The sequence below is a fragment of the Microtus oregoni genome, unplaced genomic scaffold (assembly GCF_018167655.1).
Source record: "Microtus oregoni isolate MIOR12 unplaced genomic scaffold, Mior012 000008F_ref0000371, whole genome shotgun sequence".
Taxonomy (NCBI): Eukaryota; Metazoa; Chordata; class Mammalia; order Rodentia; family Cricetidae; genus Microtus; species Microtus oregoni.
The window spans coordinates 38677832-38705491 of NW_024543067.1; the positions used below are offsets into that span (position 1 = coordinate 38677832).

Here is a 27660-nt window from a genome sequence, read left to right on the forward strand (position 1 = left end):
CCAGCACTTGGGACACAAAGGCAGAGGGATCAGAAATTCAAGGCTGCTCTCAGATTCATAGCAAGTTCAAGGTCAGCCTGGTACTCCACCCCCAATCTTACTAACCTTGCCCTCACAAAAAAAACAATAGAAAAATAGTTTGAAAAGCTGACCAAACCATACATCATAGTAATAGGATCACCAAGGTCTCTTCTGAAAGCCTTAGCCCCAAATCCCACCTCCCCTTCCAGCACTGGGACCTTGTAACCCAAGAAAGCACAGATAGTCAGGGTATCTGCACTGGCTGCTTTATTGTCAGGTTTGTGAGTGACAGCTGTCACTGAACCAGCCCCTACCTTTTCTACAAAAGCAATCGAAGAGGAAAATGGGCACCCGGCAAAGCCCGGCCAAGGGATCTGGTTGGTCAGCAGCCTTGAATCCCAGGTCACAAGCACAAGGAGGTGGGAAGGACAGGAAGTCCAGTTAGTCCCCCGAGGGCAAGGTGCTGGTGAGGTGGCTTAGGAGACTGGAGGTCCCACAGCTATTCCTTGCCTGGGATGTCGAGAAACTGTCACCAGAGGAGCCAGGAACATAAAGCTTGGGGGCAGGGCCGGGAGCTGAAGAAGGGAGCAACTCAAAGGCTTTCAGAGCCATTCGAGACATAAGGTTCTGAAGTTTGAGGCCACCCTGGACAGCATGGTGAGACCCAGCAACCCCTCACCTCCACGCCAGCTACAAGCAGCCAGGGCCACTGTTACAGCCACACACACGTCTACTCCATACACAGAGGGAGGACTGTCACAGCTCTGGACCCACACCCTGGAATGTCTCTGGATTGGCACCCAAGTCGGGGACTATTGAGGGGCAGGTCCTTGTTCCTGCTACTGATTGGCTGCCTCGCAGGCATCTATCCAATCGCTGTACACATCCACTGGTTCTGACAGATCTGAAACACAGGTCAAGGACGATTTGTAGCAGTGAAGCCCCCTCCTGCACATTTCTGCTATGACAGAGCCAGTCGGACCCCTGCCCTGTGCCTTGTCACTTAGTGTTACCTCAGCAGACACTGTCCATTCTCCTAGGTGGCAGCGGCTCCACCCCTGGCCACAGGGCCAGAGCAGGAGTGACTGACAGTTCCTTGTCTTTGGTCACCAGCCCTTGAGCAGGTCAGGGTAGCCACGACTCCCACCCCCTTCTCTGATTTCCCAGACATCAGCTGACTTTATAAGGATACACGTAATGGGTGTCTGGAACTCCTCTAGGCACACGGTGCAGGAGATAACGCCAGTGTTGCGGGCACGGTCCCTGCAAAGGACAAGGTGGAAGGATGCATGAGAAAGGCCCTGGACCTCTGAGGGCGACCCAGCCAGCAGGAAGGCCCAGGGAAGCAAGGCAGGAGAAGCCTGGATGCCCACAGTGGTAGGTTGGCCCATCTTAACCACCCACTTACATTTTCACATCACAAGACTTCTCATGGTTGCAGAAGGGGCAAGTGAACTGGGTCTCCAGGGTGCCTGTCATCTTCTTCTTGGGGGGTGGCTTCCTTTTAGACTTCCTTCGTCCCATGGCTGCAGGGGGATGAAACCTGTGGGGCAGAGGACAGGGGTCAGAAGCTGGAGGAAGCTGCTCACTCTCTACCTCCGTCCTCTGGAAGCAGGCTGGAGGCCACCAGCAGTGGTCCATGGAGAAAGGAAGATGTACACTATGACACCCAGGCTTCCACCTGAGAAACCCAGGCTCCTGACCTTAGGCACAACAGTCCCTGTGTACACTCTGTGCAGTATGGCTGAGAACAGCTTTTAACCTTGATTTTCAACTTACCGTGTGACTCTAGGTAGGTCACTTAAGATTTCTGTGCTCCAGGAGACCACTTCCTAAATATAACCCCAATAACCAATTAATAAATGGTCTTTCTGAAACTAAAAAGTTCTGTAAAGCAAAGGACATGGTCAACAAGACAAAACAACAGCCTACAGAATGGGAAAAGATCTTCACCAACCCCATATCACACAGAGGTCTGATCTCCAAAACATACAAAGAACTCAAGAAACTGGTCATGAAAAGAACAAATAATCCAATTTAAAAAATGGAGTACAGACCTAAACAGAGAATTCTCAACAGAGGAACCTAAAATGGCTGAAAAGACACTTAAGAAAATGTTCAACATCTTTAGTCATCAAAGAAATGCAAATCAGGGCTGGAGAGATGGCTCAGTGGTTAAGAGCATTGCCTGCTCTTCCAAAGGTCCTGAGTTCAATTCCCAGCAACCACATGGTGGCTCACAACCATCTGTAATGAGGTCTGGTGCCCTCTTCTGGCCTGCAGACATACACGCAGACAGAATATGTATACATAATAAATAAATTAAAAAAAAAAAGAAATGCAAATCAAAACAACTCTGAAATTCCATCTTACACCTGTAAGAATGGCCAAGATCAAAAACACTGATGACAACTTATGCTGGAGAGGTTGTAGGGTAAAGGGAACACTTCTGCATTGCTGGTGGGAGTGCAAGCTGTTACAGCCCCTTTGGATGTCAGAAAAATTAGGAAACAGCCTTCCTTAAGACCCAGTAATACCACTTTTGGGTATATATCCAAAGGATGCTCAATCGTACTACTAGGACATGTGCTCAACTACGTTCATATCATAGCATCTTTGTTTGTCATAGCTAGAACCTGGAAACAACCTAAATGCCCCTCGATCAAAGAATGGATTAGAAAAATGTGGTATATTTACACAATGGAGTACTACACAGCAGAAAAAAAATAACGACATCTTGAATTTTGCAGGAAAATGGATGGAGCTAGAAAACATTATTTTGAGTGAGGTAACCCAGACACAGACAATTATCATATGTACTCACTCATAAATGGCTTTTAGACATAAAGCAAAGGAAACCAGACTAAAATTCACAATCCCAGAGAACCTAGACAACAATGAGGACCCTAAGAGAGACATACATGGATCAAATCTACATGAGAAGTAGAAAAAGACAAGATCTCCTGAGTAAATTGGGAGTATAGTGGCCATGGGAGAGGGTTGAGTTGAAGGGGAGGGGAAAGGAGGAGAGGGGAGTAGAGAAAAATGTAGAGCTTAATTAAAATCAATTTTAAAAAAAGATTTCTGTGCTCAGGGGAAGGTAGGGGTGGACAGCTGGCTGAAGAAAACACAGGGACAGAAGGAGGGCACTCAACATATTGACTGCATTCTGCTAAGGGACAGAGGAGTTACGTCCAAAGAGTGACTAAATTGAAGTCAAGGGCAAGAGGATGGCTTTGTGGGGCTTAGTGCCAACCATGCCAAGCTGATGACCCTAGTCCAATTCCAGAAATCTATATAACAGGCCAGCCAGGCCCGGTGTCCTCATAGCTGCAGCCCTGGCTCTGACATGGGGGTAGAGACAGAAACAGAACTGTCTGGGACTAGTCAGTCTGGACCACATAGTGCAGGACAGAACAAGACTCCCCAAAACTTGTCCTCTGACCTCCATATGCACGATGCAGGACATGTGCCTCCCCTTACCCCAAATATAAAGTCTCAAGCAGGATTTTTTTTAAGGGATGGGAGAAATGACAGTCTAGGGTGGTGTCCAAAGCTGTGATGGGGACACAAAAGGATGGGAGGAAAGCGCCCCCCGAAAAGCATGGCAGTGGTGGCACCCACTTTTAATTCCCGCACTCAGGAGGCAGAAGCAGGCATGGTTCTTTGTGAGTTTGAGGCCATCATGGTCTACAGAGTGAGTTCTAGGGAAGTTAGGGCTACATTGAGAGACTTTCTCTCAATCTCCCCCCCTCACCAAAAATATAACAAAAAAACCCCAAACAAATCCAAACACGGTCTCCACCCCCAAATATCAGAGAATGACTTTGAACTCCTGATCCTCCCAAGTGCTTGGACTTCAGGCATGAGCAGCCATGCCTGGTTTCCCCTGACACTGCCGTGTTAATACTGATTATCAACTGGACAGACTCCAGATCACCTGTTAGTCTGGGCATGCCAGTTATCTTGCTTAGGCTAATGAATATGGAAAAACCCACCCTAAAGAAAGGCACTACCATTTCTTGGCTTAGGGTTATAGACAGGAAAACAAACAAAGAAACACACACACACACACACACACACACACACACACACGAGAGGCCCAGCTGAGCATCCACTGCCCTCTACTTCCTGACCTTGGACACACAAAAGCAGCTCCTTGCAGTCTGACACACCTGCTGTGGAGTCTAAACAAACCCTTCCTGCCTTCAGTTGATGTCATCAGTTATGACCACAGTCACCCCAAAGTCTAAGACATGGAAAAGGTGGGTGGAGAAACTATGGTCTCAGTGAGGGACAGGGGCAGATGGCCTGTTGGCAGGTGGACAGGGAAGTGGCGGCAGCACCACTGACCTGTCTGGGAATGCAGTCTGTAGTCTGACCCCTGTGGCACCTCCACACACAGCACACCTAGACCACCCACTGTTTCTAGGCCAGACCCCGAGCCGGGGAGACAGCAGCCTGCTGGGGTATGGAGAGGGCAATTATACTCATCTGTCTACCACTCATTGTGTGTCCCCCACAACAGTCTCACTGTAGCCCAGGTTGGTCTGGAGCTCACTATGTAACCCAGGTAGATTCTCTATATAGACCAGGCTTGCCTCAAATCCAGAGATCTGCCTGCATCTGCCTGAGATTAAAGGTATGTGCCATGACACAATACTCTTATTTTAAAAAAGAAAAAGAAAGATAGGAAGAAAGAGGCAAGAAAAAGGCCAGCATGTTGACACACGCCTGAAATTCCAGAACCCAAGAGGTTCAGGCAGGACAGAGAATTCATAGCAAGTTGGAGACAGGGTCTTGGTGTGGTACCCACCCTACACTGTAACCCCAGCACTTCCAAGTACTGAAAGGTAAAGGCTATCTTGGGCAACAAAATACGTTCAAAGTTACCACCCCCCCCCCCAAAAAAAAAGGAAAAAAAAAGGAGGTACATAGATATATGTTCAGGCAAAACATCCATATTTACAAGATAATAAAATTTAAAAATATACATTAATTTTTGTTTGTTTGTTTTTGGAGCAGGGTTTCTCTGTGTAGAACCCTAGAACTCGCTCTGTAGACCAAGTTGACTTGGAACTAAGAAATCTGCCATCAGCCTGGCTCTGCCTCCTTAGTTCTGGGATTAAAGATATGTACCACCACTGCCTGGTGACAGAAAAACTGGGTGAATTCAGCTGGTAGTCTAGCAAGTAGAAGACTCTAGTAGTTCCGAACCTATGGGCCTTACGGTTGCATATCAGATGTTTACATTACGATTCTTTAACAGTAGCAAAAATTATAGTCATGAAGTAGCAATGAAATAATAATAATAATAATAATTAGGGGTCACCACAACACGAGGAACTGTAACAAAGGCTCGCAGCACTAGGAAGGTTGAGAACCACTGCTCTAGGGGTTGTCACGCCCAACCCATTGCTTCTCAAGTTTCAGTTAGTGGGGGCTCCCAGAGAAATCCTAGCAAAGATGCAGAAGCAGGAGGATTGCCACATTTTCAGCCAGCCTGAGCTACACAGGACAGCAGACCAAAACAGAACATGACCAAACCAGGCATGTTTGTTTAGCACGCAACCCCAGCACTTGGTAGGCTGAGGCAGGATGATGTCATAAGTCAGAGGCTAGACTCTCACAAATCCAAAACAATGGGGCCGACCCAGGTTCAATTCCCAGCACCTACATGGTGGCTCACAACTGCCTGTAACTCCAGGTCCGGGGGATCTAATGCCCTTCTCTGGCTTCCTAGGACACTGCATGCATGTGGTGGGCAGCCATACATGCAGGAGAGCACCCAAATACATAAAACCAAATATTCAAAGATCTGTATTAATAAATAATTACAGATGACAGGCTCTTAAAAAGAAAATTCATGTTTGGGTGAACCTTAAATACTGCTCTGAGTATTAAATCAAAGTTTCTGAGACAGGGCTACTTTGTGTGAAGGGTGTGTTAGTATTTAGGCATCTGTATTGGCCTGCTCTTAGGGTCCTGACAGGATACGTCCTCAGCTGCAGCTAAGAGCACCTCCTGTGTACAGTTGCTATCTTCCCTTTTAAAGATGGGCCTGCCCACCTCCAGTCTTTCCCTCTTTCTCTTCTCTCTCCCCGTCTCTCCCTTGTTTTTTCTCCACTCTTGTCCCCAGGGACCAGTCTCTGCCCACTTTTCTCTCCTCTTCCAAAAAACCTCCCATGTGAGCCCCATTACACGACATGACTTCTCTACAACAGAGTCATTTAGGATGAAGCCTGGAAGACCAAAAGCAGCTTTGATACAAGAAAGCCAGGCAGAGAGATGTATCTGCAAAGCGTCTGGGGCACATGAAGGATTTTCTCATTGCTTTATTTCACAAAGAATGGCTGAAGCTCTGGGAGCAACAGCGGGAAAGTATGAGATACTCAAGAGGAGATTATAGGCGGGATCCCAGGAGACCGAGGACTGTTGAAGTGCGGTCTGGTCCTGAGCCCGCGCTTTCGCTGTCTATGCAGCTGTGTCTCTTTCCCTTCTCAAATCTGGGCCTGGCAATCGCCTACAAGGAATCACAGACTTTCCTCAGGCTATGTCAGGCCACCTTGGTCTATCCTGTCTCAGCAGGTACAGGTACTGCTGCCAAGTCTGACAAGCTGAATTTGGTCCCCAGAACCCACGTCAAGGTGGAAAGAGAGAAGTGTACTTCGCAAGTTGTCCACTAACCTCTACACACAGACACATTATACCCATACAGAAAGATTTCCAAAACTTTCAAAACAGGGCAAGCAAGATGGCTCAGCAGGTAAAGATGCTGGTTGCCAAGCCTGACTTGACTGCCTGGGCTCAATTTCCCGAACCCTCACGGTGAAATGAGAACAGACTCCTGCAAGCTGTCTGTATACTCACGTATAACACGCAAAACAAACTAATTCCAGATCACCTTCAACTCCAGCGTCTACAACCCTGCTCATCCACCTCCGAGGAAGGACTTCACTTGGCCACTGTCCAAACCCCTGCCAGCATCCACCGTGCTTGGTTATACCTCAAGCACTTAGTAACCACTTGTTGAACAATCAGTGAGTTTCCTGAGTCTGTGTGGCCCCAGGATCCCATAGGCAAACCGCAGCCTGAGAACGAGCCGTGATGTCTCGAGGCGACCGGGGAGGAGGGAAGGGGTCGCGGCGGAGGAACGACGCCATCGGCCTCACCCAGGCTTTGGTGGCGCCACCTGCTCGCCCAGCTGCGGGGGTCCGGTGGTCAGGCTCCCCACACAGCCGTCCTCAAAGCCATGCCCCGGCCTCGGATCCACGCCCTGCGGGTGATCCAGACTACAGCGCCCGGTCCCGCCGGGCACAACGCCCGCGCGCGAGACCCCGCACCTACCTGTACCAAGCCTGCCTCTCAGCCAAAGCCGCTTCACCCGGGAGACGCTAACTTCCGGTCCCCGACGGAAGCGGAAATATACCGCTTTGGTTTCCCTCCTACACCGCAATCGCTTCCTTCAACCGCCGGTCGTGGCGCACAGTGACGTCTGTTACTGCGCATGCGCCCGCCCAGCAAGTTCCCTGGAGCGGCGGTGTTTGGCGACGAGCCGTTGTGTCCAGCCGTGTATCCCTGTTTAAGGTCCTCGCCCGTGGCCTCCGTCTTCCTGGGCTACTCTCGCTTGTCTTCTCCCCAGTCACAGTTCCTTCCCCCCGCCCCCGAAGCGCCCCTGGGTTTTCCCAACCTCCGTGCTCAAATATTCTAGCCCTAGAGGAGACTGGTTGGAAAGAGGAAGGTGATCAGCAGGAGTGAGGGACACGAGAAGTGGGGAGGGGTAAATATGGCCAAAGTACATTATATACATACATGAAGATGGCATAGGGAGACCCATTGTGTATGATTAATACGTGCTAATGCAAAACGCAAAATACCCCAATCCTAACCCTGATCACCTGTAATTCCAGCAGGGGGAGGTAGAGATAGAGTGTCTATAAATTTAAGGTCCAAGGCCAGACGGTGGGGTGGTGGTCCACGCCTTTAATTCCAGCACTCGGGAGGCAGAGTCAGGCGAGTTCGAGGCCAGCCTGATCTACAAGAGCTAGTTCCAGGACAGGCTCCAAAGTTACAGAGAGACCCTGTCTTCAAAAAATAAAATAAGTCAAGGTCCAGCCAGGCAGTGGTAGCGCGTATCCCTTTAATCCCAGCGCTTGGGAAGCAGAGGTAGGTGGATCTCAGTTCGAGGCCAACCTGGTCTACAAAGTGAGTTCCAGGACAGGACAGCCAGGACTGTTATGCAGAAAAACCCTGTTTCGAAAAAGTAAAACCAGAAAAAAGAAAAGAAATTCAAGGTCGAGCTGGGCGGTGGTGGCTCACTTCTTTAAACATTCAGGAGGCAGAGACAAGTTGATCTCTTGAGTTCTAGGCCAGCCTGGTCTTCAGAGCCAGTTGCAGGACAGTCAGAGCTACAAGAGAAATCCTGTCTCGGGGCTGGAGAGATGGCTCAGAGGTTAAGAGCATTGCCTGCTCTTCCAAAGGTCCTGAGTTCAATTCCCGGCAACCACATGGTGGCTCACAACCACCTGTAATGAGGTCTGGTGCCCTCTTCTGGGCTGCAGACATACACACAGACAGAATATTGTATACATAATAAATAAATAAATAAATAAATAAATAAATATAAAAAAAAAGAAATCCTGTCTCAAAAAAAAAAAAACCCAACAAAAAACAAGAAATTCAAAGTCATTCTTGGCTATTATTGTTGGAAGTGTCACAGCTCAGAAAGAAAGGGATCCATAGCAGCTTACATCCTCCTGTTCTAGGGAAGGTTTCCCCTAAGTGACAGCTCTGCTCCAGGAGAAGGCTTCCCCAGAGAAGTTGTTACAACTCTGCTCTGCTAGGGGAAGGTTTCCCCAGCCAAAGTGTTACTGTCCTTTAATGCTCTGCTCTGCGGCTGACTTCCCCAGCAGAGCTGTAACAACACAATCCCACTTCACAAAGTCTCTGCTCCAGTGAAAGAAGGTCTTCACCCAAACCTCGTTCAAGAGATTTATTGGGAGCCAGGTGGTGGTGGTGGTGGTGGTGGTGCATGCCTTTAATCCCAGCACTCAGGAGGCAGAGTCAGGTGGATCTCTATGAGTTCAAGGCCAGCCTGGTCTACAAGAGCTAGTTCCAGGACAGGCTCCAAAACTACAGAGAAACCATGTCTTGAAAAACCAACCAACCAACCAACCAACCAACCAAACAAACAAACAAAAACCAGCTCCAAACTGAACAGTTATAGGGCTTCTTTGGGGTGGAGTTTTCCCAAGGAGAACAGGGATTGGTTAGTTTTCCCTGCTTAGGGATTGGTTAGTTTAAAAGATCAGGGGCAGAGATGGCTGGTCTCAGAGCCATGCTGTGTCCTTCCCCGCTCCACTGGCCTTTTTAAACTTTTGTCTCGGGCTGGAGAGATGGCTCAGTGGTTAAAAGCACTGGTTGCGATTCTGGAGGTCCTGAGTTCAATTCCCAGCAACCACATAATGGCTCACAACCATCTGTAGTGAGATCTGGCGCCCTCCTCTGGCGTGCGGGCATACATAGAGGCAGAATGTTGTGTATATATAATAAATAAATAAATCTTTAAAAAAATAAAAAAAAATAAAAAAATATAAAAAAATAAACTTTTGGCTCTAGTTTTGGGGCCAGGGCATATTTCTTTCACTGGCTCTGATTGTAGGGACAAAGTGTGTTTCTTAGGCACTGGTTTCATGGTCAGGGTGAATTTCTTTGGTTCTGGGTTTGGGACTAAAGCATTTCTTTCAATGGCTCTGGTTTCAGAGCCAGGGTGGGTTTCTTTCAATGGCTCTGGTTTCAGAGCCAGGGTGGGTTTCTTTCAATGGCTCTGGTTTCAGAGCCAGGGTGGGTTTCTTTCACTGGCTCAGGTGTTAGAACCAGGGTGGGTTTCTTTCAATGGTTCTGGTTGCAGAGCCAGGGTGGGTTTCTTTGGCTGGCCCTATTACCCTACAGTGATGGCTGTTCTTGATTGTCAACTTAACTACATCTGGAATGAACTGCAATCCAGAAATGGAGGGCACACCTGTGAGAAATTTTTTTTGCTTGGTTTGAAGTGGGTAAATCCATTCCCAGCCCAGACCTTTAAGGTAGGAAAACTCAGCTTTGATCCCAGTCGTGAGGCGGGAAGACATACCTTTAATACCAGCCACACTTCCTGCTGGGAGTCTGTATAAGGACTTGGAAGAAGGAAGCTTTGGCTCTTTGTCAGCCTCCCCCCACTTTGCTAGCAAATCCATTCCTTCTCTGACATTGGAGCCTACTTCAAGAAGACTAGCTGAGCCTTGTGGGACTGAGAAACTACTAGATTCTTGAATTTGCCATTCACAGCTAGCCATTGTTGGGTTAGTTGGACTGCAGCCTGTAAATCATCCAATAAATCCCCGTTATATATAAATGTGGAGAGAGAGAGAGGAGGGGTCAGGTATTCCATAAATTCTGTGACTCTATTATACAGCTACTGAGTTTGAGGTCAGCCTGAGCTACAAAGACCCCCCCCCCACCACCCCTTTTTTAAAGGCTACCCTAGCCACTGGAAGGAAAGTAGAGAAGCTGAAGAGCTGGAAGAACAGTTTAAAAGCTGATGCCGTAATTGAACGGATTGTGACTTCAGGTGGGGCAGGATTAACGGGAACAAATATGCATCTAGAAATTGAGCTATAAAGCCAAACTGTTTCTGGATCTGAGCTAGCCACAGGTTCATGATCCCTGCAACTCAGGGAAGACTCTGGGCATGAGGGGTAGATTCCAAGACTTCTGTGCAGCAGAGAGGGGCATTTGCAGCTCAGAACATTCGATGGTGGCAGAAGTTGCCAGATGATCTGAGAAGATAGCGGAACCTGGGGGTGGGCAGGCTGATGCTCAGGTTGACAGCGGAGCCCAGGGAGAACTGAATAGGGAGAGGTTAAAGGATGGAGGGCTGTCTGGCTCCTGGAGGCTGCGTCTCAGAGGAGGAAGGCTTGATTTCCTGAAAGAAATCAAGGATTGAGCTTGGGCCCTAGTAGCATGGGGGAGAAGCTGAGGTCACACAAAGCACACATACACATGCACACGTGCACACACACACACACAAGAGGGGGAGCGGCTTAGCTGAGCCACGTGTAGCTCATGCTTTGAAGAGAACCAAGGAAACCAACTGCTGAGTTTGGTGTTTGTTCCTGGGGATCTTAAGAGTTGTTTCTTTGGTGTGTTTCCAGAAACAGATTGAGGTATTTACTTAGAGTGGATGGATCCCCGAGATGTCCTATAGGGGGCAGTGTCATCCTTGGAACTGCCTTTTCTGAAAACCGGTTCCCAGTGTTGGCAGCTCAAACTCACATAGGATGGGACGCCAAATGGTTCAGTACCCAGAAGATCTTTGCTAGTTCTAGGCCATCCCTGGCTATACAATGAGTTCAAGCTAATCTGGGCTACAGGTGAGACCCTGGTGTTCTCTCTCTCTCTCTCTCTCTCTCTCTCTCTCTCTCACACACACACACACACACACACACACACACAAAACCACAAAGCACAGAGGATAAGATCAGTCAGTTTACACCATTCATGTTACCCTGTGGCTTGCTGTCTTATTTCCACTAACGGTCAAGACACAGATGCAAAACTCTGGTTTGCAGTAGTTGTCCTTGTCTGTTTTTGTCACCTCGATGCAAGCTAGAGTCCGGGTCTAGATAGACTCTAGATCAGCTGGGAGACATGCCTCTGGGCACATCTGGGAGGATTGTCTTGATTAGGGCAATGGAGATGGACAGACCGACCGTGACTGCGGGCATCACCATTCTCTGGGCTGAGGTCCTGGACTGAATAAAAAGGACAAAGCCGGCTGAGCGCTGGCATCCGTCACTCTTGCTGTGGATGGAGGTGACGGCTGCCCTGAGCTCCTGCTGCCACGCCTTCCCTGTCACCATGGACTGCACCCTGGAACTGGGAGCCAGAAGAAACCCTTCCTTCCTCCCTGAGCATTAAGCAAGATAGTTTATCACATCTGCAGAAAAGAGGTGACTAGAACTTCGGCCACAGTGGCTGCCAAGGGCCCAGCATCACAGTCTTTGTGGTGACAAGGTGTCAAAAGCCCCGTATGGTTGAAAACACCTGTAATCCTAGCTCAGAAGGCCTTGAGTCAGAGGCCAGAATGGGCTGCATAGAGAGACCCTGTCAAATAAAATCATATAATTAAAATAAACAGGACAATGTCTTAACCTGACTTGGTGCTGTAGTCTGCCATCCTAGCTGCTGTGGAAACCGAAGCAAAAAGCTCAAAAGTTCAAGGTCAACCTGGACAACTTAGACCTCATCTCCGAATAAAATGTCAAAGCTAGCTATGGTGACTCACTCACTCCTTCAATCTCATTGCTCAGGATGTGGAAGCAAGGGGTCTCCACAAACCAGAGGCCAGCTTAACTACACAGTGGGCTCCAGGAAAGCCTGGGCTACACAAGAGATCTCGCCTCAAAAGCCAACCATGGGGCAGTGAGATGGCTCACAGGTAGGCAAGCCTGTGGCGGAAGAAGAAAATCAGTTCCCGTAAGTTGTTCTCTGACTTCCCTGTGTGTGCCATGGTATATGTACACACATACGTATACACACGCACCAGCAAGAATAAGCTGGGCCTGGTGGCACCCAGGAGGCAGAGGCAGGCGGAGCTCTGTGGGTTCGAGGCCAGCTGGTCTACACAGTGAGAGCCTATCTAAGGAAACAAACGAGGTAGTGTGGATCGTTTGGTCCAGTGCTTGCCTGGCTCGCGTGAGACCCTGGGTTTCATTCCCAGTGCGGGTAACAAGCAGCAGTGTTTTTCTCGTAGTCAGCAAGCGGTAGCTGTTGTCACCTCAGCTGGTCAGAAACCCCATCTGCAGGGGCACAGCACAGCCTCCATGTCCCTCTCCATGTCTGAGAAATCTTCATGGCATGTAGTACTTAGTGAGGAAGGAACTTGGTTTGTAGTCCCTTGGCCTTGTCACTCATTCTCCATGTGACGATTAATGTGCCACTTCTCTTTTCTGGACCCTGGGAACAGGGACACTGGGTGAAGGTGACTGCTGATTCAGAGCTCTGACTGCCGGGAGCCCCTGAGTCAGTGGGAAGAAGCTGGTCGCTGTAAGCTTCAGGATGGTTGAGGTTAACACCGAGAGCTCATCTGTAATCATCATTGCTAGTTGGCAGCCTGACTGTGCTGGGTAGTTTTTTTTTTTTGTCAACTTGATACAAACTAGGCTCATCTGGGGAGAAGGAACCTCAACTGAGAAAATGCCTCCATCAGACTGACTTGTAGGCAGCCTAGCAGGCATTTTCTTGATTAATGATTGATGTGGGAAGGCCCAGCCCACTGTGGGGGTTGTCACTTCTGGGCAGATGGTCCTGGCTATATGAGAAAGCCATGGGGAGCAAGCCAGAAAGCAGTACTGCTTCATGGCTCCCACCTGAGCTCCTGTCCTGACCTCCTTCAGTGATGGACTACGATCTGGATGTATAAGCCAAATAAACCCTGTCCTCCCCATGTTGCTATTGGTCAGAACAGTTCATCACCACAGAGAGCAAACCAGGATCGCCATGGTGCTAAGGCCCATCTGGTCTCTGCAATGTCCTCTGAGGAACAGGATGAGTCTAGTCTGTGCTTCATGGGCCAGGATCAGAAGTGATATCTGTTTTTAAAGACAGGATCTTACGTAGCCCAGGCTGGCTACAGACGAGTCTCTCTGCCTAGTTGACTGTTTCACTTTACATTAGCTTATTTTGTGTGTATATGTACCAGATGTGTACATGTGTGTGCTGATATGATGTGTGTAGATTTGACGTGTGTGTAGATGTGTGCGTATATGTGTGTAGATGTGACGTGTGTGTAGATGTGTGCATGTGTGTGTGTAGATGTGACGTGTGTGTAGATGTGTGCATATATGTGTGTAGATGTGACGTGTGTGTAGATGTGTGCATATATGTGTGTAGATGTGACGTGTGTGTAGATGTGTGCATGTGTGTGTGTAGATGTGACGTGTGTGTAGATGTGTGCATGTGTGTGTGTAGATGTGACGTGTGTGTATGTAGATGTGATGTGTGTGTACATGTGTGCATGTGTGTCTGTACCTGCGTGCATGAGTGCGTGCGTGCGCATGTGTGTGTGTGTATGTGTGTGTGTACTCTCACTATCTCACTTGCTATGGGCTGTTTTTATTTAAACAGAGGGCAGTTTGCGGGAGTCTATTCTTTCCTTCCCATGAGGATTTCAGGGATTGAATTTTGGGTGGTCAGGCTTGGCCCTTACTAGCTAACTCATCTCACCTCCCAACCCCCACAACAAAGTCAGGGAAGCTGCACATGGGGTGCCACGCCTTTAATCCCAGGAGTCTGAGGCCAGCCTGATCTACAGAATGAGTTCCAGGACAGTTAGGGCTTTGAAAAGAAACTGTTTCAAAAAACCCCCAAATCCACAAACAATACAAAATAAGGTCAGGGCCTGGGGACAAGGCCCAGTCAGAAAAGTGCTTGCCCTGAAAACACAGGACATCCGTGCTCTCCGAGGCATGGCATGTCCACCTGTGATCTCATCACTGGGGAGGAGGAAAGGCAGGAAGCTTGTGGGACTTGCTGGCCAGCCAGACTGGCAGCATCACCGAGCTTCAGCTCCGAGGAGAGACCCCATCTCAGAAAATCAGCTGAAGACTGGACAGATGGCTCAGTGGTAAGGACTGCTACATTTGCAGAGGGCCTAGGTTCAGTTCCCAGCACCATGGCATAAACTCCAGTGCAAGGGGCTCTGTTCTCCTTGGGCACCTGCATGCACATGAGCATTAAAAATATATTAAAGTTTATTTGAAACAACTAGAGAAATTGAGGAAGACACCCGACGCAACCTCTGGCCACCACATGTGAACATACACACATGCACACATGTACATGTGAATGTGTACATACAGACACACAAATCAAACAAGAGGAACAGAGCAATCATTGAGGCAGGGGGATCACCTTAACTTCAAGGCCAGCCTGGGCTACAGTGTGAGTTCCAGATCAGGCTGGACTACAGATTGAGACTATGTCTCGAGAGTGAGGGCAGATGACCGGGGTCAAGAGTGCTTGCTGTTTTTGGTTTTTAGCATGCACAAGTCAGATGGCTCTCAACTACCTGGGACTCCAGCACCAGGGTATCCAACACCCCCTGCTGGACTCTGTGGTCACTCCAGCACCAGGGTATCCAACACCCCCTGTTGGCCTCTGTGGTCACTCCCACACAGGTATGCAAACATACACACATAAATAAAAAAATAATCTACAGCTGGTCTACAGAGTGAGTTCCAGGATGGCCAGGGCCACACAGAGTAACCTTGTCTTGAAAAAACAAAACAAAACAACCTAAAACAACAACAACCACACAAAAATAGCAAAAATAAACAGAGCTTGCCCAGAGTGCTGTAGAACTCCTGACTCCAGGAATCCTCCTGCTTCAGCTTCCTGGGTAACTTGGACTCCCAACACATGTGGCACATGGTGGGGGCTTTGGCTCTGGTAGACAAGCCCCGTAAGCGTCTGCTGGGATCAGCTCAGGGTTGGTGCTTAGGTAAGATTCCTTCCTGGTTGTTTGTTTGGTTTTGAGACAGGGTCTGTGGTGATATATGTTCTGAAAATACCTTTGTTTCAAAGGGACTGAAACTTTTGCAGGCCTTGCAGCTAAGTTAAATGTATGCCCTGTATGCCATCCACTGTGTACCAAGCCTGTTTTTGTCTAACCTGCCTCCTGTCTTTGACAGTGTAAACAACCTTCCCAGCTAAATGGAGTGCATAGCTTTTAATCTTAATTCATGTTTTCTTGCACACCTCTGACAAGAGTAGTGGTGTGTGTGTGTGTGTGGTGTATGTGTTGTGTGTAGTGTGCTTGTGTGTGTGGTGTGTGTGGTATGTGTGTAGTGTGGTGTGATAATCATTTTCTGAAAGCAGCCAATGGGTTGACAGAAACCTTAAACAATGCAGATCTCCCACAAGTGCTGGAAGCGACGTGAGGACATGACGGATAATATCAGTGCGGTTCTGAGTTACTCAGGGTCGTTTGCAGTTGAATCACTTCTTCCCTTGCAAACTCTGGACCCGTTTCTGTGAAGATTCCCTCTTCCTTTCCTATGCCGTGTTTTCCATGCTCTTCAATAAATGCAGAGCAAAGACCCTTGTTTGGAATAGACACAACAGAAGACAGGTATAGACAACAGGACAGACAGGCACAGACAGCAGGACAGACACAACAGACAAACACAGACAACAGAACAGACACAACAGACAGACGGGCACAGACAGCAGGACAGACACAACAGACAGACAGGCACAGACAGCAGAATAGACACAGCAGACAGACAGGCACAGACAACAGGGTCAGATCAGAAACACACAACAGACAGGCTACAGACAGACAGGGAGATAAATGGAGAATTCAAATTTGTGCTCAAATTTGTGATCAAACTAATTAAGATTAGTTTCTCTCTACATCCCTTAATGTGACATTGATGCAAAGGTCTCACTCTAGCCCAGGCTAACCTGGAATTCCCTTAGTAGCCCAGGCTGCCCTCAAACACACAATGATCATTCTACCTTAGCCTCCCAGGTGTTGAAATTACAGGCATGAGCTCCCACATTAAAAAGCTGCCATCTGTCTGTCTGCCTGATTCATCTACGCACCCATCCACCCACCCACCCACCCATCCATCCATCCATCCATCCATCCATCTCAGGGAACATTTTATCAGAGTCTGACCAAGAGAAAGGAAAATAAGAGGGCAATCAAGCTGTAACTCTCAACAGCTGCCGGGAGGAGGGAGATGGACAAAAGCCAGAAAGATAGCCACACTTTTTGTCTTAGAGTTCAAGAATGCAGCAGGTTCAGCAAAGGAGGTCTGTAAGCAGCTGTGTGGGGTTGGACGCCTTCAGGGAAACAGAAAAAGTCTAGTCAGGCTGAGCTGTGGCGATGAACAACTGCAAAACTGTTTAAACAATCAAACAAACTCCAAAATCTTTTATTGGCTGGGGTAGGAGTTGTGTGCAGGTGAAGGCCAGAGTCCAGTTTGTGAGAGTTAATCCCCTCTTTCCAGCATGCGTATTCCAGGGATGGAACCTGGGTGGTCATGCTTGACCATAAGCCCCTTTACCCCATGAGTCGTCTCCCAGCCCAAGAGCCCCTACTCAGCTGCAACAGTAACAGAGCTTTGTCTCAAGTTCAGCAGTATGGACATAAAGTGGCGCCTGGAGGTAGCTCTTCTTCCATCCTCCTCTTTTGGGGAGGAAACAGCAATCAAATGCTGTGGGCTGTCACTTGATTCCGCCAGGCGGCAGACAAACCAGCATCCCTGCTCTGTCTCTCCTAGTGTGACAGTTGAAACTGCCAAGAGAGTGGTTTGTGTGACTTGCCTCTCGCTTAGGCAAATATGTCTGCGGGCGAGTGTTACTCAATTCCCCATAGACTGGGCTTCCTGCACCTGAAAGACCAGCTTTCTCTTCCTCTCTGTTGTTGTCTCTGCCTCTTCTTTCTCTCTCTCTCTCTCTCTCTCTCTCTCTCTCTCTCTCTCTTCTTTCCTCTCTCTCTCCCTCCCTCACCTCTCTCTCTTTCTTTCTTTCTTTCTTTCTTTCTTTCTTTCTTTCTTTCTGATACATGGTCTCACTATAGCCCTGACACTCACTCTGTAGACCAGGCTGGGCTTGAACTCACAGAGATCCACCTGCCTCTGTCTCTTGAGTAATGGCATAAAAGGTGTACATCCAGGTCAGGCTCTGTATTCGTTCTAGGTGAGCTGGGAGAGTAGTTCACAGGCGGAGCTCTTGCCTGTGTAGGTGAGGCATCAAAAAGAAGTTAAAATGACAGTGGTGCTCCCTGGAGCAAATCCAGTTTATCCAGAAACAAGTCTGAACGCAGAGGATGTGAACACACAGGTGCAGGCACTGCAGTGCTGGCCGCAGATTGCAAAATGGATTGCAAGGCACCCAGGAGATCCTTGATAGGTGGAAGGTTAGAAGCCAAGGATCAGGTGACAGTCTCTGTACTCAGAGGAAGCTCTCCAGATAGAAGTGCAGACCTTAGGTTTCAAAAGGAACCTTTATGGCTGATGAATATGATGGGCTCTTTTGTGTGTGTTTGGTATTGGGGATGGAACTTAGGAACTCACAGATGCTTAGACAGGGTCTCTACCACTGAGCTACACCCTCACACACCCCCAGCCCCTCACTGGGGGATTCTAGGCAGGGGCTCTACCACTGAGCTACACCCTCACACACCCCAGCCCCTCACTGGGGGATTCTAGATAGGACTTCTACTGCTGATCCATACCTCCCTGCAATGTTACATGTGGTAGGTTTATGACTTTGCCAAAACTTATCAGAGGGGTTGGTGTAGATCAGTTAGTAAAGTACTTACACAAAATCCTGGGTTTGATCTGATCCCCAGTAGCTCATAAACTAGGTGTGGTTGGCACAGGCCTATGATCTGAGTACTCGGAGGAAGCAGAAACTTGAAGGGTGACACGCTACAATTGCACCAAGAACCACAATGCAAATAAAGAAACTTAAATAAAAACAGACCAGCTGACTAGGGGTGTGGCTCAGGATAGGGTGAGTACTTAGTGTCCTCAAAGCCCTAGCTTGATCCCCAACATGCACGCATGCACACACACACACAGACACACACACACACACACACACACACACACACGCCTTGTAAAACTGCACATTTAATGGGTTTGAATTAAGTATGTGAATTATACTTCAAAAATTAGTTTTGAAGAAAAGGAAGGTAAAAAAAACAGGGTGTGACTCAGTGGGTAAGAAAAACCATATTCCGGTTTGCTTTGATTTTCATAAGAAAATATACGACAGAAACTGGGAACAGTGCCACACACTTCTAGTGATGCTTGAGAGGCCGGGGCAAGAGTATGAAGTCTGAGGCCTAGCTGGGCTCCACAGCAGACAGTGAGACCCTCTTTTTATGGAGGGGAGGGGAAGAAGGGAGGAAGGGGACAGAGGGAGGAACAGAACGGATAGGAAATTAGCAGGAAGGGAAGCAGTTTCCTGTCAGGCTAGAGGGAAGGAAAGGGTGGACTTGGAGAGCACAGTCCGTTTTTTAATTTTCTGTTTTACTTTCAAGTTTACTTTGCTTTAAAATTTATTTATTATACTTAATTTATTTTTGTAGAGGGGCAAGCGTGTCACGGTGAGTGTGGAGATTGGAGGACAATCTACAGGAGTCAAGTCCTTCCTTCCGCCACGTGGGCCTGGGATGGAACTCAGGTTACGAGGCTGTGTGACAAGCAGTTTTACAGATTTCTGCTTAGTTTATGCTCATGGATGGTTTTTTTTTTTTTTTTTTTTTTTTTTTGGTTTTTCGAGACAGGGTTTCTCTGTGGTTTTGGAGCCTGTCCTGGAACTAGCTCTTGTAGACCAGGCTGGTCTCGAACTCACAGAGATCCGCCTGCCTCTGCCTCCCGAGTGCTGGGATTAAAGGCGTGCGCCACCACCGCCCGGCCGCTCATGGATGTTTTATCTGTATGTATTTGCATGTAGTGTCTGCATGCCTGGTGCCTGTGGCAGCCATAAGAGAGAGTCGAGCTGTTGTTATAAGGAATTGTGTGCTGTCGTGTGGTGCCCGAGATTGGACCTGGGTCCTCTGGAAGAGCAGTCACTGAGCCATTTCTGCACCCCTGGAGCAGGAACTTGCACCCAGCTGGACCCTGTTTGTTTTTTCCCTAGGACGACAGACATGTGTGCGCCCACCGCCTGGTTTTATGTAGTTCTTCAGATGCGACCAGGGCTTTGAACACCATATCCCCAGCCATATGGTTTCCCTGCTTTTATTTTTGACCCATTTGAGGCAGGGGCTTTCTATGTAGTCCTGGCTCTCCTGGAGCTTGCTATACAGACCAAGCTGGCCTCAAACTCACAGAGACTCACCGAGTACCACCGCTCCTGGCTCATATATCTGTTCCAAGACAGGGTCTCATGTAGCCTAGGCTGACCTCAAACTTACTAAGTATCAGAGGATGGCCTTGAGTTTCTGATCCTTGCGTCTCGACCTCCGGTGTGCTGGGATTATAAGTGTGTACCAGCAAACCCTGTTTCACTTTTCTGTAAACTTTAGATGTTTGAATGTGTGACTGTTCCCAGCTCCATACCAAAATGGTCCAAAGTCAATGCTGTGAGATAAACTGCTGGAGAAGCTGTGATTAAGCGAAAGAACTCCAAGTAGGGATTTGTTCTCCTGGTGCTCCGTGCTGTGAAGAAGAGGAATATTGAGGCTAGACAGCAAAGGAAGAGAGGGTTTGGAGTGTGTCTGAATGGAAGAGCACTTGGCCAGTGTGTTCAAAAGCTTGGATTCCATCTTCAACCCAGGGAAAAACAGAACCCGAGGTTCTGTGGTAAACACATGCTTAGTGTACACAAAGTCTTCAGTCCTCAAAATCCCCTAAAATTTGGGGCCTTCGGTGGCAGCACATCCAGTTGTGGGGTGGAAGTGGGACAGCGGGGGCTCAAGCTCATCACTGGCTACTTCTTTTTTTTTAAAAAAAATATTTATTTATATTATGTATACAATATTCTGTCTGCATGTATGTCTGCAAACCAGAAGAGGGCACTAGACCTCATTACAGATGGTTGTGAGCCACCATGTGGTTGCCGGGAATTGAACTCAGGACCTTTGGAAGAACAGGCAGTGCTCTTAACCACTGAGCCATCTCTTCAGCCCCACTGGCTACTTCTTAAGATTAAGGTCAGTCTGGACTTTACTTGGCTCCTTCCTCACAAAAGGGACCAGGACTGGAGCGCTGGCTCAGTGGTGAAGAGGACTTGCTGCTCTTGCAAAGGACCTGGGTTCCTTTCCTGACTGCTTTAATTCCAGTTCCAGGGGACCCAACACCCTCTTCTGGCCTTTGTAAACACTTGCAAGAATGTGACACACATACAGACAAGCAGGCACACACATATACACATAATAAAAATAAATAAAATTTAACAATAATAAAAACAAAATAAAAAGTTGGGCAGTGGTGATACACTTGGGACACAGAGGCAGGAGGATCTCTGAGTTTGAGGCTAGCTTGGTCATCAGAGCAAGTTCCAGGGCAGACAGGGCTACACAGAGAAACCCTGTCTTGAAACAAACAGACAAAAAATTAAATACAACCAGGCATGATGGCAGAGGCCTGTAATCTCAGCACTGGGGCCACTGGGGGACAGAGACAGGAGGACCTTGGAGTTCAAGGTTAGCCTGTGCTACTCGACCTGACTTCAAAAAACAAAACAAAACAAAAACAAGGGTTAAGAATGTAGCTTGGGGGTAAAGCCCGTGTAGTATGCAGGAGGCCCTGGATTCCAGTGTCATAGCTGGGGGAGGAAGGTTAATGTCCATGCATAAAGCTAGGTGGTTATGCATGGGACTAAGAGATGGAAGGGAAGGCCGGAGACGGTTTAGCAGGTAGGGGCACTCGCCATCAAACCTAGGAGCGTGTGTTTGATCCTTGGGACCCGCATGGTGGGAGGAGAGAACGGACTCCCACATGCTCGGCGGGCTGCATTCACCGAAACTGCACGTACACGCTTATTAACCCAGATGACGCATCCATTTGGAGACAAGTGCGGCCTCGACAACTATTCTTTTATTGAACAGCAGTGACAATAAGATGCTTGATTTAGAAGAAACCCTCACTCCTAGAAAGCTCTCCCCCGAAACATCAGGGGTGAGCCTGGCTGTGGGGTGGGGTGAGTCAGTGTGTACATACTTCTTCCATGTATGTAAGCCTCTGTGGTTTTCCTTCCCACTCCACCAGAGCACCAGGGGCCAGAGAAAAGGCTGCTGGTGGGCGAGGTCCTCACAGCACCCACCTGCCATGCGTGGGGAGGCTTCCTGCCTCAGAGCCGTCAGGGGACAAGCGGAACCCTATGGTGCGTTCAGAGTCTGCGCCGCCTGGGCAGGCTGGTCTTGAAGAGTGATTTCCCAGCAGCCTCCACGTAGGTGATGGTCATTTCTTTGGGGCTTATTTCCACATATGTGAAGCCACCCAGGGAGTCCTCAGACCCATAGTGAAAGCGCAGGTAGTTGTTGGGGACCTTGCGTTGGTGTCGCACAGAGGGGTCCATGAAGTTGCCGGCCCCACTCAGCACGTAGCCCACTCCATTTTCATCCTGAAGATACTGAGGGCAAAGGATGCAAGGTTGGTCACTCCAGCCCGACTAGGGGATGACCAGGGGCTTCACCGAGACCTACCCTAAGTGTGGGAATAGGGCTATTCCTGACCACAGAGCTATCTTGAGCAAGAGGTGGATAACCTCTTTGTTTCATTTTCCCCATCTGCAGGAGTGCACCAATCCTACTGCACAGGCACACGGGGAGTTACTCTGGCATTTAAGGAGAGGTGTGTGTGTGTGTGTTTCCTGGCAGTGTTGAGGATAAAACCCATGGTTTCCACTGAGCCACGTCCCAGCCCCTCACTGGGGGATTCTAGGCAGAGGCTCTACCACTGAGCCACGTCCCAGCCCCTCACTGGGGGATTCTAGTCCAGCACTCTGCCTTTGAGCCATACCCCCTTGACATCATAATTTAAGGGAGGGTATTGATGTTCTGAAAGATACCAGAGGTCCCCTGAACAGCAGGAGTCTGGCCCTGCAGCACCTTGCAGTACAGTAAGAACACCTTACCAGATTCCCTATCCTGTCCACAGAGCTCTCACCTGCAAGTTGTGGTCATGTCCACACAGGTAGGCAGTGACCCCGTATGTGGCCAACAATGGCCGCAGGTGCTTGACCAGGCAGCGGGTGGGTCCGTGTTCAGCAATGGACCAGATGGGGTAGTGGCCAGCCACCAAAACGTAGTCCTCCTTGGCTGCAGCCAACTGCTTTTTGAGCCAGGACAGTTGACTGCGGGCCACTCCCAAGTCGCGGGGCATTTTGGGCTGCTGACTGCTGAAGTCATCAGAATTACCACACAGTGTCACCGTGTCCAGCATGAAGATGGCCACAGTCACGTTTGTCCGTGGAATTTTGAAGTGCAAACGGTAGTAAAGGCTTGGGAAGTTCCTATGGAGGGAAAAGAAATTGTGGGTAAGCATTTTAGGCAGGAACACACTAAGATTAGTTCTGGCCAAAGGATTTCCTGTTTTGATGTTTTTTTTTTTTTAAAAAAAATCTTAAAAACATTTCTTTTCAGATTTTATTTATTTTTTATTTTATATGCTTGAATGCTTGCCTGAATTTTATGAACTTGAATGTGTACCCTTGTACCAAGTGCATGCAGTGCCCATGGAGGTCAGAAAAAGATCCCTTGGGACTGGAGTTACAAATGGTTGTGAGCTGCCATGTGTGCTGGGAAATAAACCCAGAGGCAAAGGACCTCTTTTTAAAGTTTTTAATTGTGTGTGTGTGTGTTCACACCCATATATTCATGTTTGCACTTGTGCATAGAAGTCAGGGCCAGTTTTAGCCATGTACCTTGTGTGTTTTGGTGTGTTTCTGATGTGTGGTAAGGGGTACGTACCCCCATGCATTCATGGAGGCCACAGCAGGGAGCTGAGTGTCCTTTAAGGCAAGGTCTCTCGTTGACCCTGGAGCTCCCCCCCCCACCCCCGCTGGCTAGCCTGGAAGTCAGCAAGCCCCACTGACCTCCTGTCTCCCCTCCCACCCCACTTACTGCTGAAGTTACATTCATGAAAGGGATCGTCCCTGGTTTTCATGTGGGTGCTGGGGTGTGAACCCTGGTCCTTGTCCTGCAGTAGCAAGAGCTCTTGACTCTTGAGCCATCTCTCCAGCGTCATCGGATTTGTTTGTGTCCATTTTTGATTGCTAGTGTGTGTGTGTGGTGGGGATCAGAGGACAACTTTTGGCAACCGGTTCTCTTTCCACTACGGGCTCCCAGGACTGAACTCGGGTCCTCAGGTTTACAAGGTAAGTGCTTTTTACCCACTGAGCCATTTTGCCAACTTTATTTTTGAGCCAGGGTCGCTCACGGAGCTGTGGGACTCCCGGCTTCAGCCAGGCTGTCTAGCCACTGAGCCCCAGGATCCTCCTGTCTCCAGAGTTCCAGACTAGGGTTACAGGCGCATGTCTTCACACTCAGCTCTTAACGCAGATTATGTGGCTTGACCTCAGGTCCTTGTGTTTGCTTAGCAAGCGCTTCCCTGACCGAGCATGCATCTCAGCCCTCAAAGGCTTATTTGGCGGCCCAGTGGCAATACTTTGGAGGTGGAGGCAGAAAAATCGTAATTTTTGAGGCCAGTCTAGACTACATTAGCACGATTCCAGCTCAAAAACCAAACAGCTGAGTGTGGCAGGGCATGTTTGAAGTCCTGTCCCTTGGGAGATGGGGACAGCAGGATCTGGGTTCAGGGTTATCTCTGGCTACATAGGAAAGCCACGGCCAGCAAGGGCTACACGAGACACGGAAGTTCTGAGGGCAGTGCCAGTTCAGTGAGGAAAGCACCTGCCGTCTGATGACCTGATTGCCTGCCCTGGAAGCCACACAGTGGACGAGAGAACTGATTCTCACAAGTGGTCCTCTGGCCTGCACACATGTGCTTGACTCCCAATAAATACAATACAGTTAAAAAAAAACTTTCTCCCCAAAGCCAAAAGGTCTCTTTGTCCCTCAGCGAGAGTCTTTTGGGGGAAGGAGGGAAGGCTCACCAGCGCTTGGAGATCTTGGAGTAGGTGATTTGTGCTGAGACATTGCCAAGGTGGTCATGGTTTCCAGCTAGCACGTACCAGGGAATATTGCGGAGGGCACGGTCAGAGAACACGTCCTCAAAGGTTTCCTGTGACAGATAGAAAGGGCATCCCACCTCTAGGGTCAACAGCCACCCTGCCGCTGCCACCAAATCAGAGACCAAGGACAAAGGAACCCCTGGATGTCCAAGGTAGCTAGCTGGAGGAGCCCTCCCCAGAAGAAGGCCCCGGGTCGGAGCGGCCTCCCTTCGGGACCCTCTAACCTGGAACCTCTTGTCATTGGCATCGTGCACTCCAGTGAAGTAGAAGTTGTCCCCTAGGGACATGATGAAGTCAGCACCCAGAATCTGCACGGTTCTGGCGATTTCTTTAGCATTGGCCATTTCCCGGGCTGTGTGGAATGGGGCATTGGGGACCCCTCCCCAGTCACCCACAGCTACAAATTTCAGGGTGGGAGTCGGGGCTGCACAGTGAGTCAGGAGCGGGAGGGACATGACTTGCAGGCCCAGCAGCACGGTCCATGCGTCCATCTGCGAGTGAAGAGAGAGTCTGGAGTCCCCGGGCAAGGACAGAGAGCAGGCCCGAGACCTCCCCTTTCCCTGTCCAAGGAAAGGTGAGCCAGCTGTGTGATGGTGCTTGCCTGTAAACTCAGGCAGCAGGAGGTAGAACAATAGGATCAGAAGTTCAAGGCCAGCCTCGGCTACTAGAAAGTTTGAGAAGTGGAAACAGAATGTCTGAGGTCATCTGTACGTGAGACCTGTCACAACACACACACACACACACACACACACACACACACACACACACGAGAGCTAGCCATCCATAGCTGTCAGTCCCAAAGACACAGCAGCACCAATTGGCCCTGGCCAAGGAGCAGAGGAGCCAGGGAAGGGTGGCCCCACAGGCCTCTTCCACCACCTTCCTCTGGTAGTTGGCACTCACCTTGGCAGGCTGCTCAGGGAGCTTACAAGAGGCAATCCGGCTCCTGGAGCAGAAGTGGAGATCACAGAGTCTTTATTCCCTGGGGCAGAAGTGATTCCGCTGGGAAAAATGATGCGTCGTCTCCAAGGGCTGTCAGAAGCCCTCCCCTCGGGTCATGTGAGCACTGGGCTTCCCCCAGAACTGGACACGGGGCTGGTGGGGGGTGGTGGCGCGTGCATCCAGGCCGGGCTGGGCCATGAGAAATCTCTCAGAGTTAGCACACTCGAGGGCTGCATGCCAGGGGCTGCCTGTATGTGTGCTGGGCATGCATCCATCGGTCCCAGTGTCTGAGTGTCTGTACACTCTCACGAGGCTGCTCTGCCTGACCCGTTTCACTTTTGTGTCCTTACATGTTTGGCTGCCTATTGCCAACTGTCACTTTCTCTGCGTGCATCGGAACCAGACAGAGTGGGCGCCTCTGCTCTGGCATGGGAATTCTGGTCCCGAGAAACCTGAGTGGCTTGTCTGTACATATACTCCAATTCTTTTTCCTCCCTGAGTCTCAAGTAGCCCAGGCTGACTTCAAACTGCCTATGTAGCCGAGGATGGCCCCGAACTCCTGGGCCACTGTCTCTGCCTTCCAAGTGCTGGAATTACAGGCCTGAATTCTTCGGTGGCACCCATGTGACATGTCTGTTTTGTACACGAGTCCTGCTGAACCTCTAAGGGGAGTTCTGTGTTTGTGTTCACCTCACCCCCATAAACAGCAATGCTGACTGCCTTTTTCAGGAAGTTCTATCCATGATCTTCCCTGGCCTCCCAACCCCCCTTCCAGCTTGAGGAACTCCCAGCACGGACATACAGCGTGGCTGCAGCTTTCTGACCCCTAGCACCCTCAGCAGCTGTCTGCACACCCACCTTCTGACCGCGGAGCCCAGCACTGTGGTAGGTGTGGCCAGCTTCTCACACCCTACCTCCCTCCTCGGCTGCACAGACCGCCCCTACTTCTCAAACTCAGTTCCCTCAGCACTCACCACCAAGCCCTCCGGTTTCTGCCAGTGCGGGATCCCGGAATCCCTCGTTCAGTGCTTCATATAAAGGCTCAGAGAGGGTCCGCGACTGGCCCCAGGTCACTCAGCGCAGCGCTTGCTGTGGATTTCCCACTCGCACCTCTCAGCTGAGGCGAGCAGGAAGGAAGTGGGTGACCTGAACACAGGCAGAGACCCATCCCCCGTGGGAGGCAGAGCTAAAGGTTTGGCCCGGCCGGTCTCACCTCGCCAGGCACAGCCGAGCTGCCGATCCGCGGGCGGATCGCTCCAGACTGCACTAGTGAAAGAGGCGGCGCCGGACAGCCTTTGCCTACAGCTCCCCGCCAGCCCTATAGAGTCCTGGCGGGCGGAGGGCGGGTGACTCGATTTCCCCGCCCCAACCCTGCCTCAACCACTACCTGGCGCCTTACCTCCAGGGCTCAGACTCCCAGACAACGAGGGGGTCCCTGGACCTGGTTTCGTTACCACCTGCCTTCGCCTCTTGGGGTGCCCACAACCCCTGGTGGCCGGCTGGGGAGGTCCAGCCCTGGACCGAGCGGGACTCCCTAGCCAGGTGTGATGTCTCTAATCAGTCACCAGGTCTTTAAAATGGGTGAGAAGGGGCTGTGGCGACCGAGCCGTAGAGTGCTTGCCTAGTACCAGAGCGGCTCTGGTTCCACCCCCAGTAGCAGGATGGGGTGGGATTTGACTCCGACACGTGCCAGTCATCTGTAAAATAGGCCTTCACAATTCGGACTTTAGGCGGGGGGGTCCCAGAGGGGCGGGCAAAATCACCCTCATCAGCATCCTGGAGGTCTCGCTGTTCTTTCAAACAACAAAGATTGCGGGTTTGCAGGGAGGCAGGGGATGTGGCTCAGATGGTGCTTGCTGCCAAAGCGTACTAAGCCCTGGGTCCCAAACCCAGGTGGGAACAAGCCAGGAGCACACCTGTAATCCTAGGCTGTGGAGGACAGAGGATCAGGGAAGTTCAAGACCCAGCTCTCTGTCTCCTTCATAAATACATTCCAGG

The 27660-nt window shown here is 49.7% G+C and overlaps 2 protein-coding genes across 6 annotated transcripts; both read right to left on the reverse strand.

Moving 5' to 3' along the window:
• Window positions 1-273: 273 nt before the first annotated feature.
• On the reverse strand, window positions 274-7464 carry Elof1 (elongation factor 1 homolog). 2 transcript variants are annotated; one of them, XM_041657482.1, is made up of 4 exons: window positions 7369-7464; window positions 1430-1564; window positions 1214-1284; window positions 274-925 (listed from the first exon to the last, which is right to left on the reverse strand). In XM_041657482.1, the coding sequence occupies exons 2-4, from the start codon at window positions 1543-1545 to the stop codon at window positions 861-863; spliced, it is 252 nt and encodes an 83-aa protein (XP_041513416.1). In that variant the 5' UTR covers window positions 1546-1564; window positions 7369-7464; the 3' UTR covers window positions 274-860. The 2 variants fall into 2 exon arrangements, with proteins under 2 accessions (XP_041513416.1, XP_041513415.1); XM_041657481.1 differs by lacking the exon at window positions 7369-7464 and adding an exon at window positions 7125-7253.
• A 14141-nt stretch (window positions 7465-21605) lies between these two features.
• Window positions 21606-27144, reverse strand: Acp5 (acid phosphatase 5, tartrate resistant). Of its 4 annotated transcripts, none has more exons than XM_041657470.1 (7): window positions 27062-27144; window positions 26637-26808; window positions 25624-25702; window positions 24945-25211; window positions 24643-24770; window positions 22695-23040; window positions 21606-22158 (listed from the first exon to the last, which is right to left on the reverse strand). In XM_041657470.1, exons 4-7 carry the CDS (start codon window positions 25209-25211, stop codon window positions 21916-21918), a joined length of 984 nt encoding a protein of 327 aa, XP_041513404.1. In that variant the 5' UTR covers window positions 25624-25702; window positions 26637-26808; window positions 27062-27144; the 3' UTR covers window positions 21606-21915. The 4 variants fall into 4 exon arrangements, with proteins under 4 accessions (XP_041513404.1, XP_041513407.1, XP_041513405.1 ...); XM_041657473.1 differs by having other exon boundaries at window positions 25624-25722; XM_041657471.1 differs by lacking the exon at window positions 27062-27144 and adding an exon at window positions 26876-26895 and having other exon boundaries at window positions 26637-26779.
• Window positions 27145-27660: the final 516 nt, after the last annotated feature.